The sequence below is a fragment of the Protopterus annectens genome, chromosome 8.part1, assembly GCF_019279795.1.
Source record: "Protopterus annectens isolate FY-2018-M chromosome 8.part1, PAN1.0, whole genome shotgun sequence".
Classification (NCBI taxonomy): Eukaryota; Metazoa; Chordata; order Ceratodontiformes; family Protopteridae; genus Protopterus; species Protopterus annectens.
This window is the reverse complement of record NC_056742.1, coordinates 410,820,710-410,836,017: the sequence shown is the minus strand read 5'-3', so window position 1 is coordinate 410,836,017 and position 15,308 is coordinate 410,820,710. Positions and strand designations below refer to the sequence as shown.

General features: G+C 43.8%; 1 protein-coding gene across 1 annotated transcript in view; it reads left to right on the top strand.

Moving 5' to 3' along the window:
* TENT4B (terminal nucleotidyltransferase 4B) overlaps positions 1-15,308 on the top strand; it is a 771,840-nt gene that overhangs the window by 678,844 nt on the left and 77,688 nt on the right. The window contains exon 8 of the mRNA XM_044081982.1: positions 330-456. Coding sequence (XP_043937917.1) covers positions 330-456 — 127 coding nt within the window. The remainder of the gene's footprint in view (positions 1-329; positions 457-15,308) is intronic.

Below are 15,308 nucleotides of genomic sequence, written 5' to 3'. Positions count from 1 at the left end.
CATAAATTTAAAAATGATAAATACTTTTACAGAGAATGGGAGATTAAAATTTAACTAAAGCAGTTATAGTTTGCTAGCCTTAAGATGGAAAATTATTTTTATCACCTTGGTGTAGTGACTGAGTGCAGTACGTTTCATGTTATCATACACCTTTAGTTTGTGGTGTTCATTCACCATTACAGTCTGTATTAACCTTCTTGAATACACACACAGTATTCAGATGAATTTGAATAAATGTATTACTTCACTAAGTACCTGAATTTTTAATGTTGCTATTGATTGGTTTGCAATTTATTAAAATAATTTTGATTTTTATGATCTCTTAATAGACAAAGATGTCGGACGTGGCTCTTATGGTGCCATGCAGGTGAAACAAGCATTTGAATATGCTTATGTTATTCTAAGCCAAGCTGTATCAGCAGTAGCCGACTACTATCCAAATAAAGAATTAGGAAGGTAAGGACTAATTCGATGTTTGTTTCTCAGTTCTGGTGTGTTGCATTGCACTGATGTGCACAGTGGTTTATTTTCTGAAGTTCTAATTCTAATACATGGACATTGTCATAAGTCACTGATGAAGGAAGTGCTCCATGTATGGCATGCTTCTTTCTGAAAGTAGATTCCTATGTAACAGCAGGCAGCATAAGCTGTGGACAGAGTAGTTTGTCTTCATGGGTCATATTTTCATCATTCAGTCCTAACTCTTGGATTTTGCTTCAGTGGCTGATGTAGAGCCAGATATGTCAGACATTCTAAACACCTTCCTGGTATCCATTCTAAACACCTTCCTGGTGGTACCAACATTCAAAATGCTCACCCTCCAGCAACTGCTACCCATGCTCTCCAAGGATGCTTGGCTAGCTACCCTAGACCTAAAAGAGACCTACCTCCACATTCCTATCAGGGAATCATGCAGGAAATATCTATGCTTCAGGGATGGCTCTCTGCACTTTCAGATGTTCTTCGTGTTTCACTGTTGCAGTCATTAAATTTGGGTAATCTGCTGGCAGGTTGCCCTCAGTCGGCCCGAATAACAAAGTCTTGGGTCCTGCGTCGGTTGCTCTCTCCTCTTCCATGACATCAGGTCGTTAGGGGTATAAAACATGCAGCAGATGCCTTTTTAATCAGTCTTTCTTGCCACGCGGTGCCCGAAGCAGAAGCAGTTCGCAAGTGCGGTCGGCCGACTCCTGAAATTTTCATTTTTAAGTTTCAGAACCCAAGTCTTCAAACTAAAGCTAAGTACCCCATTGGGGAAACTTTTTCTTGCTCCTTACTGATGTCAGTAAAAGTTAATAATTGCATTACTTGTGGGAAGCAAATACCTCATAAGGATTTTCATTTGTGCTGTATTCCTTGCCTAGGCCCTGATCACAACGTACCTTGCTGTCAGTTTTGTGCTAAATTTAACCAACCTACTATTAAGCTTCAGTATATTTTTGCTTCTAAATATTTTGGTTCAAGATTTAACTATCCAGAAATGTCGTCTGTTAGCAATCTGAGTACTGGAGTTCATAAAAAATGCAAGGAAAAAGACAGACCGTTGAGGTCCAAAACCGACGACGAAGCTTCTCCTGAGCCAGTCGCCGGTACTCAGTGAAGCGCTTTCGCAGCCCCTTATGCCCGCTACTTTTGAGTTGCAGGCCTCTACCGAGACTCATTCTGAGTCCTGTATGCCGCAAGATTCTGCAAGTATTGAACCCGCGGATGTCTCTCACTTGGATGGGTCCGGAGACGCTGAGCAGGTACCGGCTTCTGAGGGTGTTTTCAGGCCTCAACATTTGTATATTAAACTGACGCCATCATCAAAAACAAGGCCAAAATCTACTTCTATGTCTAAAAAACCGACGCATGAGCCATGTGCTTAGGCCCCTATGCCTAAAAAACAAATGATCAAAATGGCTGATGATTTAATTACCTTGATCAGGGGTTCCCAACCCGCCCTGCTAAGAGGCCTAGGCAAGGCACTGATTATGATTCTTCATATCAGGTTTCCATTTCTTCGGATTCCTGTTCTGATCAGGAATTTTCTATTCCACCTTATGAGGACTCTGATGCAGAGGAATCCATCCCTTCTGCTACTCCTCCTGAGGATTACTCTTTTGGAGAGACTTTGCATACTTTAAGGGAACATTTTCATTGGGAGAGTCAGGACTTCTCAGAATCCAAAAAGAGGCTTAGAGATTTTCTTCTACTTCCTCAGCATAGGCCTTTGGCAATACCTCCTGTATTAGACATTGTTGATGTTTTCTCGGAATCAAGCATGGCTCCTGATTCCCTGCCTCCAGCTCCTAGTAAGCCAGACAGATATTACAGGGTTCCTGACTGCCACAAATTTCTTTTCAAAAATCCTGCTGCTGACCCTCAAACTATTTCTCAGGGTCCCAAGGGTGTTAAGGCTTCTACAGCCAAAAATCCTACCCCTTCTGATAGAGACTCCAGGGCATTGGGATAGATGGGGAAAGGAGGTTTATATGTCTGCAACCTTGGCAATCAGGGCTTTAAACTGCCAGTTTCATATGCTTAAATATCAACAGCATGTTATGGGCTTACTGAAGCAGAAAATTATGTTGATTTCTGATTGTGTGGAAAGTTAAGAGTTACAGGATTTATTGCATTCAGCAGAACAGGTTGGAAAGCATACTTTGCAATGTGGTTTTGATTCCTTGGAGGCCTCTTGCAGGGTTGTCGTAACTGGATCTGTGATAAGAAGGCATGCTTGGCTCAAGGAGCAAAATCTGCCTGATCATGTTAAAGCTAAATTGTTGGATGCCCCTTTACAGCAGGACAGTCTGTTTGGTAATAAGGCAGAAGAGGTTTTAAAAAAGATGGAAGACAAAGCTAAATATGTGCAAACTGTAAAAATGTTCTTGCAAGTGTAGCCACCCAGGTTCAGTAGACACTGGCCTACTAAGAATTGGTCCTTTCCTGTGTCCAACAGAGCTGCTCAGGGCAAACCCAGACGCTGCAAAGGCTCCAGGTTTCAATCACAAGGATCTTACAGGTCAAAGCAATGGGGTGCCTCCACCTCCAAATCAGGAGGTAACAACGCACAAACCCTGCAGTAAATAGTCCCAATGACTTTCCTCTGCCATCTCCAAGCACTTATCTTCTGGCAGCCCCTTTAGGGGGAAAACTAGCACTTCATGCTCAAAATTGGCATTTAATTACCCAGGACAAGTGGGTATTAAACATAGTATCCCAGGGGTACAGATTTAATTTCCACACATTCCCAATTCCAAACGGATGGCCAGATCTGCCACCAAACCAGTGGGCAGAGGCCCAGAAACAAGTCATGTCCCTCATGGATATGGGGGCTATTCAACCAGTGCCAGAAAAGGAAAAAGGACAAGGATTTTATTCAAGACCTTTCCTGATACCCAGAAAAGACAAAACACAGCGTCCAATTCTGGACTTATCCATTCTAAATACGTTCCTGGACATTCCAAAATTCAAAATGCTGACTTTACAACAGCTACTGCCTATGCTAGGCAAGAATGCCTGGTTGGTAACTCTAGACTTAAGAGGCATACCTGCATATCCCAATAAGGGAATCTTGCAGAAGATACTGCCGCTTCAAAGCAGGCTTTTTGCATTACCAATTCTCTGCACTGCCTTTTGGCTTATCTACTGCGCCCAGGGTTTTTACAAAGTGCTTGGCACCAATAATTGCATTTTGCAGACAAAGAAACATTCAAATTTATCCATATCTGGATGATTGTCTCATTCAGGCAGAGGACAAGGACACTCTTCTTCAGCATCTGGCATTTGTAAAAAGGCTAATAGGGTACACCATAAATGAAAAGAAATCACAACTGGTACCCTCTCAAATAATTACATTCCTGGGTGCAAGCTTGAATACAACTGCCCAGATGGCTTACCTCACGCCAGACAAACAAATTCAATTGACAATATGCTTCAAACAAGTGGTAACAAAAACCCTTTGGGGTTCATGGCATCCTGCATTCTACTAATTCCATATGCGAGACTGCATATGAGGAAACTTATTTTCTAATTTCAACAACCACATCACTCAGCAAACCTGTGATGGATGTCATTTTGGAGGCCAGAAGGCCTAGTACTAGAAAATCGTATGCTGATAAATGGAAGAGATTCTGTGCTTGGAACCAAGCACAAGGAATAGACACAGCAAAGCCCAATATTCTTCAGATTTTGCAATACTGAGATGCTTCACAAGGGCTTATCTTTTTCTTCAATAAAAATCCATGCCTCTACCATCTCGGCTCATTACAATACAGAGCCTCCCCTCTTTTCTCATCCCCTGCTAAAACAGTACCTCAGAGGGGCCAAAAATTTAAGGCCTCCCAGGAGAGCGCCAACCTCTGCATGGGACCTCAATTTTGTGCGGGAAAAACTCACCCTACCTCCTTTTGAACCAGCAGCTACTGAGGATATAAAATTTCTTTCTTGGAAGACGGCCTTTCTTTTGGCAGTCCCTTAAGCTAGAAGGGTTTCAGAACTACAGGCTCTCATGGCAGTGGAGCCTTTCATTATCTTTTACACGGACAGGGTGGCCCTCAGGACCAATCCTTCTTTTATGCCTAAGGTGGCATCCAATGTGGCTCTTAACCAGACCATTCACCTGCCAACTTTTTTCCCAAATCCGCAGGACAAGGGGGAACGGATTCTGCATTCATTGGATGTATACAGACAACTAAGATTCTACTTAAACAGGACAAAATCTCTAAGAAAGTCTGAACAACTACTGTTGGCATTTGCTGCAGGATCACAGGGAAGGCTATATCAAAGCAGACTATTTCTAAATGGATAAGCCATTGTATTCGTTTCTGCTACTTGCACTATGGTAAACCTGTGCCCAAGGGGATCAGATCCCATTCCACCAGGGCTGCCTCTACTTCAGCAGCTTTTCTCAGAGGGGTTCCTACCAAAGACATTCTAGAAGCTGCTACTTGGAGCTCAATTCATATGTTCACAAAGCATTACCATTTACCTTTCCTTTCTAAATCCAGGGCTGGCTTTGCCACTGCTGTCCTGCAGGGCCTTATAGCTGCTCCTAATGCTGTTTAATTCCATCCTCCCACCCATAGCTTTGGGATTCTACCCAAATGTAATGACTGCAACAGTGAAACATGAAGAACATAGTAAAGATGTTCTTTGTGTTTCACTGTTGCAGTCATTACATTTGGGTAATCTGCTGGCAGGTTGCCCTCAGTCGGCCTGAATTCCAAAGTCTAGGGTCCTGCGTCGGTTGCTGTCTGCTCTTCCATGACGTCAGGTCATCAGGGGTATAAAACATGCAGCCAACGCCATTTTCTTTAGTCTTTCTTGCCGCGCGGTGCCCAAAGCAGAAGCATTTTGCAAGTGTCGGTTGGCCGACTACTGAAATATTCGAGTTTGAGTTTCAGAACCGAAGTCTTCACTAAAGCTAAGTACCCCGTTGGGGAAACTTTTTTCTTGCTTTTTACCAATGTCAGAAAAAGTTAATAATTGTATTACTTGTGGGAAGCAAATACCTCATAAGGTTTTCCATTTATACTGTATTCCTTGCCTAGGCCCTGATCACAACGTGCCTGGCTGTCGGTTTTGTGCTAGATTTAACCAATGCACTATTAAGCTTCGCTATATATTTACATCTAAGTATTTTGGAAACAGATTTAACTACCCAGAAATGTCGTCTGATAACAATCCGACTACCGGAGTACATAAAAAACGCAAAGAAAAGTACAAAGAAAGGCAGTAAAGATCCAAAACGGATGACGAAGCTTCTCCTAAACCAGTCGCCGGTACTCAGTGAGGCACTTTTGCAGCCCCTGATACCCACTACCTTCGAGTCACAGGACTCTACCGACACCCATGTGGAGTCCGGCATGCTGCAAGATACTTAAGGTATTGGACCGACGGATGTATCTCCCTCGGATGGGTCCGGAACCGCTGAGCAGGCACCGGCTTCTGAGGGTGTATTCAGACCTCAACATTTACATATCAAACCGACGAAAGCTGCAAAACCAAAGGCAAAGACATCTTCTAAAACTAAAAAAAAAATGACGCCTGAGCCACATGCACAGGCCTCCCCATGCCTAAAAACCAGATGATCAAAATGGCTGAAGACCTAATTACCTTGATCAGGGGTACCCATCCCCCTCCAGATAAAAGGCCTAGGCAAGACACTGACTATGAATCTTCAGATCAGGTTTCTATTTCTTCTGATTCTTCTTCTGATCAGGAATTATCTTTATCTCCCTATGAGGATTCTGATGCTGAGGAAGTCTATTCCATCTTCATCTCCTCCTGAGGATTATTAATTTGGAGAAACCTTGCATACTTTGAGGGAGCATTTTCACTGGGAGAGTCAAGACTTCTTAGAATCAAAAAAGAGGCTCAGGGATTTCCTTCTCCCTCAGCATAAGCCTTTAGCTATTCCCCCTGTTTTAGTGATTGTGGATGATGTGTTTTCGGAGTCAAGCCTGACCCCTGACTCTAACTCTGGCTCCCAGTAAGCCTGACAAATATTACAGGGTCCCTGACTCTCATAAATTTTTATTTAGAAACCCTGCTGCTGATCCTGAAACTATTTCACAGGGTCCAAAGGGAGTTAAGGCCTCAACAGCAAAAAAACCTACCCCCTCCAACAGAGATTCAAGGGCACTGGACAGATGGGGGGGGGGGGTTATACATCTGCAACGTTGGCAATCAGGGCCTTAAACTGTCAATTTCATATGCTTAAATACCAACAACTTGTTATGGGATTGCTGAAACAGAAAATGATGTTGATTTCAGAATGTGCAGAAAGTAAGGAATTGCAGGAATTATTACATGCAGCTGAACAAGTTGGAAAGCATACTTTGCTATGTGACTTTGATTCTTTAGAGGCCTCCTGCAGGGCCGCAGTTACTGGATCTGTGATTAGGAGGCATGCCTGGTTAAAGGAACAAAATTTGCCTGATCATGTTAAAGCTAAATTGCTAGATGCACCTTTACAGCATAATTCTCTGTTTGGTATTAAGGCAGAAGAGGTTTTAAAGAAAATGGAAGACAAAGCTAAGTGTATGCAAACTGTTAAAGATTTCTTGCAAGTGCAGCCACCTAGATTCAGTAGACACTGGCCTACAAAAAATTGGTTCTTTCCTGTATCAGACAGAGCTCAAAGGGGCAAATCCAGACGTCCTAAGGGTTCCAGGTACCAGGCTCAAGGCTCATACAGGTCAAAGCAATGGGGCGCATCCACCTCCAAATCTGGAGGAGATAAAGTGCAAACTTACAGAAAGCAATCCCAATGACTTCCCTCTGCCTACACCAAGCACTTATCTTTTGGCAGCACCCATAGGGGGAAAATTAGCACTTTTTGCTCAAAATTGGCAGTTAAACGCCCAGGACAAGTGGGTAGTAAACATCCTATCACAGGGATACAGATTCCATTTCCACACTCTGCCAATGACAAATGGTTGGCCAGATCTGCCAAAAAAACAATGGGCAGAGGCACAGAAACAGGTTACGTCCCTCATGGATATGGGGGCCATTCAGACGGGACCAGAACAGGAAAAAGGACAAGGTTTTTACTCGACTGTTCTTGGTACCCAGAAAGGACAAGGCCTGGCGGCCAATACTGGATTTATCGATTTTGAACACATACCTGGGCATTCCAAAATTCAAAATGCTCACTTTGCAATAGCTTCTGCCATGGGCAAGAATGCTTGGCTGGTGATGTTAGACCTAAAAGAGGCATACCTGCATGTCCCAATAAGACAGTCATGTAGAAGATACCTCCGATTCAAAGCTGGCTTAATGCATTACCAATTTTCTGCACTGCCCTTTGGCTTATCTACTGCGCCCAGGGTCTTTACAAAGTGCCTGGCACCAGTAATTGCATTTTGCAGACAAAGAACTATTCAAGTATATCCTTACTTGGACGACTGTCTCATTCAAGCAGAGAACAAGGACACTCTTCTACAACACCTGGCATTTGTGAAAAGGCTTCTAACATGCCTAGGATACACAATAAATGAAAATAAATCACAACTGGTACCCTCTCAAAAGATAACATTCCTGGGTGCAAGCTTGAATACAACTGCCCAGATAGATGGCTTACCTCATGCCAGACAAACAAAGGCAACTGGCTTTTTGCTTCAAACTGATGGCAACAAAAACCCAGTCTTCTGCAAGACAAATTCTGCAGCCTCTGGGCTTCGTGGCATCCTACTAATTCCATATGCAAGACTGCATATGAGGAAACTTCAGTGGTACCCAAAAAGTTTATGGAGTCAACATTCATACAGTCTGGAAACAATAATTCCTCTCCTTCCCTGCCTGCAACAGGAGTTTCTATGGTGGGCAAAGGCCTGTCACCAAAACATGGGACGGCCCTTCACTCTACCCCCTGCCAGCCATACCTTAACAATAGACACATCAGATTATGCCTGGGGGGCCCCACATGGCAGGAAGATGCATTCAGGGCATTTGGGCACCAAATCAAATGTATCTACATATCAACCAGAAAGAGATGCTAGCCATTCAAAATGCCCTAACAGCCTTCATCCAGGACAACTACTGATAAAGAAGGACAACACCACAGTCATGTGGTATATAAACAAGCAAGGAGGCACACACTCATACCCCCTTTGAATCTTCAGATCACGTTTCTATTTCTTCTGAATTAGCCATGGCACTGTGGGACACAGCTTTGACCTACCAAATAAATCTTCAAGCTCAATTCCTGCCAGGAAAACAAAACACTCTGGCAGACGATTTAAGCAGAAACCTTATGGATCCTCACGAGTGGAAACTAAATTCACAAGTCTTCAGCACGATAGCAGAGAAGTGGTGGAGCCCAGACATATATCTATTTGCCTCTCCTCAAAATTATCAACTGAAAAGATTCTGCACAAGGACTTATCACAGACAAGCATGGAAAGTGGACGCCCTATCCTTCAGTTGGAAAAACCTATCAGTTTATGCCTTTCCTCCTCTGCCTCTTCTACCCAAGGTCCTCCTAAAAGTCAGACAAGAGAAGCCAAAGATGATATTAATTGCCCTGGACTGGCCCCGCAAATACTGGTACCCAATCCTAAGGAACTTGTCTCAATACCCAGCTTGGACCTTGCCTCAAAAACCACAACTACTGTCCCAGCAAAACAGTCAGATCCTGTACAACCAACTACAGACTCTGAACCGGGCAGCATGGCTAATCCTGTAATCATACAAACGACACCTCTCAGTAAAGCTGTGATAGATGTCATTTTGGAAGCCAGAAGGCCTAGTACTAGAAAATCTTATGCTGACAAATGGAAGAGATTCTGTGGTTGGAATCAAGCACAAGGAACTGATACGCAGAACCGCATATTCCTCAGATATTACAATACTTAACTGAGATGCTTGACAAAGGCCTATCTTTCTCATCAATCAAAATCCATGCCTCTGCCATTTCGGCTCATTACAATACAGCGCCACCTATCTTTTCTCATCCTTTACTAAAGCAGTATCTTAGAGGAGCCAAAAATCTAAGGCCTCCTAGAAGATCACCATTACCTGCATGGGACCTCAATTATGTGTTGGAAAAGCTCACCCTGGCTCCATTTGAACCAGCTGCTACCGCTGATATAAAGTTCTTATCATGGAAGACAGCTCTGCTACTAGCAATTACTTCAGCAAGAAGAGGTTCAGAGCTACAGGCCCTCATGGCTGTAGAGCCTTTTATCATATTTTACGCAGACAGGGTGTCTCTGAAGACAAATCCTACTTTTATGCCTAAGGTGGTTTCCAGTGTGGCTCTTAACCAAACAATTCATCTGCCAGCTTTTTATCCAAATCCGCAGAACAAAGGGGAGAGAATTCTGCATTCCTTGGACGTACACAGACAGCTAAGATTCTACTTGAGCAGGACTAAAGCTCTAAGAAAAACTGAGCAATTACTAGTGTCATGCTGCAGGATCAGAAGGAAAGGCTATTTCAAAGCAGACAATTTCAAAGTGGATAAGCCATTGCATCCGTTTCTGCTACTTACACCATGGCAAACCTGTGCCCAAGATCATTAGGTCTCACTCCACCAGGGCTGCAGCTACTTCAGCAGCCTTTCTCAGAGGAGTACCAACCAAGGGCATTCTAGAGGCTGCTACTTTGAGTTCTGTTCACACCTTTACAAAGCATTACCATTTGCCTCTCAACTCCAAGTCCAGGGCAGGCTTTGCCACTGCAGTGCTGCAGGGCCTTATAGCCCCACCTAATGCTGTTTATCTCCAGCCTCCCAACCATATCTTTGGGATTCTACCCAAATGTAATGACTGCAACAGTGAAACACGAAGAACATAGTGCAGTTGTGAACACTTACCATAAATGTAGATGTTCGAGTGTATTCACTGTTGCAGTCCAGGTTATCCTCCCGCCATCCCCCTGTCATTCTATAGTTTATCTTTCCTTCTCTATCTTCTACAACCTATGTGGTGTATTTGCTTGTAGATGAAGGTAAAGTGTATATTGATGCATGTATATATACATATATATATATATATATATATATATATATATATATATATATATAAATATATTTATAATATTGCTACCCTTTTGGGGGCACCTGACATCGAGGTGGGCAAGAAAAACTAAAGAAAATGGCGTCCGCTGCATGTTTTATACCCCTGATGACCTGACGTCATGGAAGAGGAGACAGCAACCGGCCTTGGGACCCAAGACTTTGGAATTCAGGCTGACTGAGGGCAACCTGCCAGCAGATTACCCAAATGTAATGACTGCAACAGTGAATACACTCGAACATCTACAGTTATGGTAAGTGTACACAACTGTACTTTCTATACACTTCCCTTTGGCTTATCTATTGCTCCCAGAGTTTTCTCAAAATGTCTGGCTCCTGCCATTGCCTTTTGCAGACAAAGGAATATCTAAATGTACCCATACTTAGACGACTGTTAATTCAGGCAGACAGTCAGGAAAAGCTGCTCAAGCACCGGCCCTTTGTAAAGTCCATACTGACCTTCCTAGGGTACACAATCAACAAAAAGAAATCCAAACAAGTACCCACCCAAAGGATTATATTCTTGGGAGTAAGCCTGGATAACAGCATCCCAGATGGCATTCTTTACTCCAGAGAAGCAAACTTGCCTGACAGCCTACCTCTCTCAACTAGCCACCAGACTCCAGTTATCTGCAAGGAAAATCCTGCAAGCTCTGGGGATCATGGCATCTTGCATTGTACTCATTCCATATGCCAGACTGCATATGAGGACACTTCAATGGTACCTAAAAAAGCCTTTGGTGTCAACAGTCTCAAGACCTGAAAACTCTTATACGCATGATACCTTGCCTCAGAAAAGATTTTCTTTGGGCAGCAGCATGCTCCCACAACAAGGGACTACCTTTCTCACCACCCCCCGCCGCCCAGACCCTCACCCCAGACGCATCAGACTATGCCTGGGGTGCACACCTGGACGGCAGGTGCATACAGGGCCAATGGAGCCCACAGCAAATCCATCTGCACATCAGCCAAAAAGAGATGTTAGCTGTCCAGGACGCATTTACAGCTTTCAGGCCCTTTCTCTCCCCAGGGGCTCTCCTGATTTAAACAGACACCACTGTGATGTGGTATATCAACAAGCAGGGAGGGGCTCGCTCCTACCCTCTATGCAGGCTGGCCATGACACTTTGGCACACAGCCTCTGCCATGCAACTCCACCTGTTAGCACAATTCCTTCCAGGTTCTTTAAACTCTCTGGCAGACCATTTAAACAGAAATCTTCTGGACCCACATGAGTGGCAGCTAGACAAAAGAACCTTCACCCTAATAACTCAGACGTAGGGCACCCCAAAGGTCGACCTCTTTGCCTCCCACACCAACCATCAGCTCTGCAAGTTCTGCACCAGGAAGCATTACTGCATGGCTTGGAAAGTGGATGCCCTGTTCTTCACCTGGGTCAGTCTATCAGTCTATGCCTTTCCTCCACTACCTCTCATCCCCAGGGTATTGCTCAAAATAAGGGAGGAAAAACCAAGGACAATTCTTATTGCTCCAGACTGGCCATGCAAGCACTGGGACCCACTGCCGTGCAGCCTATCCCCACTGCCACCATGGCATCTCACTCAGACCTCAACCCTCCTGACCCAGAGGGAAGGAGAATTCATGCATCCCCAAGTACAGACCCTCAGTTTGGCAGCTTGGCTTATTCCATAACCACCGACCAATCTGCCAACCTAAGTAAACAGGTCCTAGATGTTATACGTGAGGCCTAACACTAGAACGTCTTGTGCTGACAAATGGAAAAGGTTCTGCACCTGGATTCAGGCTAAAAGTGCCGGTATGGCACAGCCCTCCCTCCCTCTCATCCTGGATTACTTAGCTGACATATTACACAGTGGTCTGTCTTTTTCCTCTATTAAAATTCATGTCTCTGCTATCTCTGCTCATTTCCCCACTGAGCAGCCCCTTTTCTCACACCCTCTGATCAAACAATTCCTAAGAGGGGCTAGCAACTTGAGGCCACCCAGAAGAGCACCTACCCTAGCTTGGGACCTTAACTTTGTGCTGGAAAAACTCAACCTGCACCCCTTCGAACCAGCATCTTCAGCAGAGTTAAAATTTCTCTCCTGGAAAACAGCTTTCGTTCTGGCCATCACTTCAGCCAGAAGGGTCTCCGAGCGGCAAGCACTCAAGACTTTGGAGCCTTTCATCATCTTCTATGCTGACAGGGTTTCCCTCAAGACTAGCCCATCCTTCATGCCCAAAGTGGTGTCCAGTATAACTCTCAACCAATCCATTCATTTGCCCACCCTTTTCCGTAACCCACAGAACAAGGGGGTAAGGATCCTGCACTCTCTAGATGTGCACAGACGCTCAGATTCCATGTAGACAGGACCAAATCCTTCAGAAAGTCTGATCAATTGCTGGTTAGCTTTGCTGAGAAGGCAGAGGGCAAAGTAGTCTCCAAACAAGCAATTTCCAAATGGATAGCACACTGCATCGATTTCTATTACAAGCAACATGAAAAGCCTCCCCCTAAGGGGGTCAGGACTCACTCCACAAGAGCAGGCTCCACCTCTGCAGTTTTCCTCAGAGGAGTCCCCACCAGGGACATCCTGGTGGTTGCTACCTGGACATCTGTTCACACTTTCACCAAACATTACCACCTGCCTATCTTTTCCAAATCCAGGGCAGGGTTTGCCAGGGCAGGGTTTGCCACTGCAGTCTTGCGGGGCATCCTAGCTGGCCCCTAGTCTCCTTGACTTCCTCCACCCTTTTCCTCAGCTTTGGGAATCAACCCAAAAGTGATGACTGCAACAGTGAAACACGAAGAACATAGTACATTTGGGTACACTTACCATAAATGCAGATGTTCTAGTGTATTCACTGTTGCAGTCCTGGTTTCCCTCCCTCCAGCCCCCTCTTCTTTCTTCTCTTTCCTTACAAGGGACTTTTTGGTATTTACTTTCTACTGGTGGGGTTCTTCCACTAGAACCTGGCTCCCACTTGGGGGCTCCTGACAGGGCAAGGAAAACTGATGCAATGGTGTCAGCTGTCGTACTTTATACTACTGATGACCTGATGTCAGTCCTGCAGCGACAGCAACCGACGCAGAAATACTAAGCCTCTGGTATTCGGGCTGGCCGAGGGCTACCCTGGCAGGGATAACCCAAAAGTGATGACTGCAACAGTGAATACACTCGAGCATCTACATTTATGGTAAGTGTACACAACTGTACTTTCCAATGTGTTTTCAGTTATATTGACAAATAGTATGGGTGCTGCAACACCTGCAAAATAAGTGTAACAAGTGGATTTTGATTAGAACTTGCTTATAAAATCTTTATGTAGAATCACATTGAGAGAGTAAAAATAAAGTGTATGATTTTCAGGCTTCTAAGCAAATAAACTATTCACAGCTCTACAACAAATATATTCTGTAAAATATTTTGGAAGACAGCAGTTGATTGTGTGTAGTTTTTTGTTAGCAAATTGAGAGGCAAAAAAATACAAACTTGAAAACCAGTAATTAGGTACTTTATACAGATCTTGAATTCAGTTTGCGTATGTTTTTACTATAAAAGTAATATTGTTGTTTTTGCAGAAGGTAAGCCCTCTTTCCACATCTCCCAGTACATTAAACATATTTACTCTGTCTTCAAGGTTATCTAACCTCATGCAAATGGAAAAAAAATGGAAAACAACTAGTTACCAAGCCTTAGTAACCGTAGAGTAGGGTTATTTAAATAGAAAAGGTCCAGGGAATGCAAAACATTTTAAGATTCTGTCTCGTACTTGAATAGTGAGATTTGATTTATTTTTGGCGGTGGAAGTATTGTATGTTAAGGGTATCAGATTTCAGGATTTTCAGTATGTTCATCATATTGATCACTACTGCAGTAGCTGTGGCTATATGGGGTTGTATCCTGCCAAGGATGTAAGAGTTGCCAGCCTCCAAAGCTTCAGGGTATCTTCCATGCACTCATATCATCAGACAGGTTTGAGTGCCTAGCCACAGCTTTCTTGTTGTCGAATAGAGCATTGCTGAACAGACTTTCGAGGTAAAACGGTCGGAGTATGCTGTTCCATTGCTTGGAAAAAAAAAATCACATTTAAATATTAATTATTTTATTGTACTTTCCTGGTTAGGAAAGGTCTTTTTCTAATAGGAGTTTGTGTTTTAATAGATTGTCTTGAAATGTAAATGTACTTCTAAATGGAAGCACACTTTTTTTGTGTCAGTTTAGAAACAGTTATTTTTTTCTTTGAAAACATTGTTTTTAGGGGGTTGGCAGAGTGTTTTAAAGTGTCTTTTACTGTGATTTTTATTGGGAAAAAGGGACTTTTTACAGGATTGTGTTCCTGCAGTATCTGCAAGACACCTCACTTCAAGTAGCTTTCTTCCACAGGAAAACATAGGTTTATATTAAAATCTATGTCAAGAGTTTTCTACTCTGCTCAACGAGGGAGTACCTGAGGATTTTGGGTCTCATGGCATCTACTATTTTCATGATACTCCTGACAAGACTCCACATGAGAAAGATACAATAGTATCTGAAGTCCATTGTCCCAGCACCAACACCTATTATATTTTCAAATTCCAGTTTTGGGATATGTCACAAGAGAAATCACTTGATGTCCTTCATGGATGCATCTGCAGTCATAACAAGTGGGTTGTCCTGTCGTCAGGCAGCCCTGCAGTCGGCCGGATTCCAAAGTCCGGGTCCGGCTTCGGCTGATGTCGCACTTCACCCGACGTCATCTCTGTTGGTCTTCGGGTATAAAAGCATCAGCCGACGCCATTTTCCTCAGTCTTTCTTGCCGCGTGGCGCCCGAAGCAGAAGCTGTTCGCAAGTGCCGGTCGGTC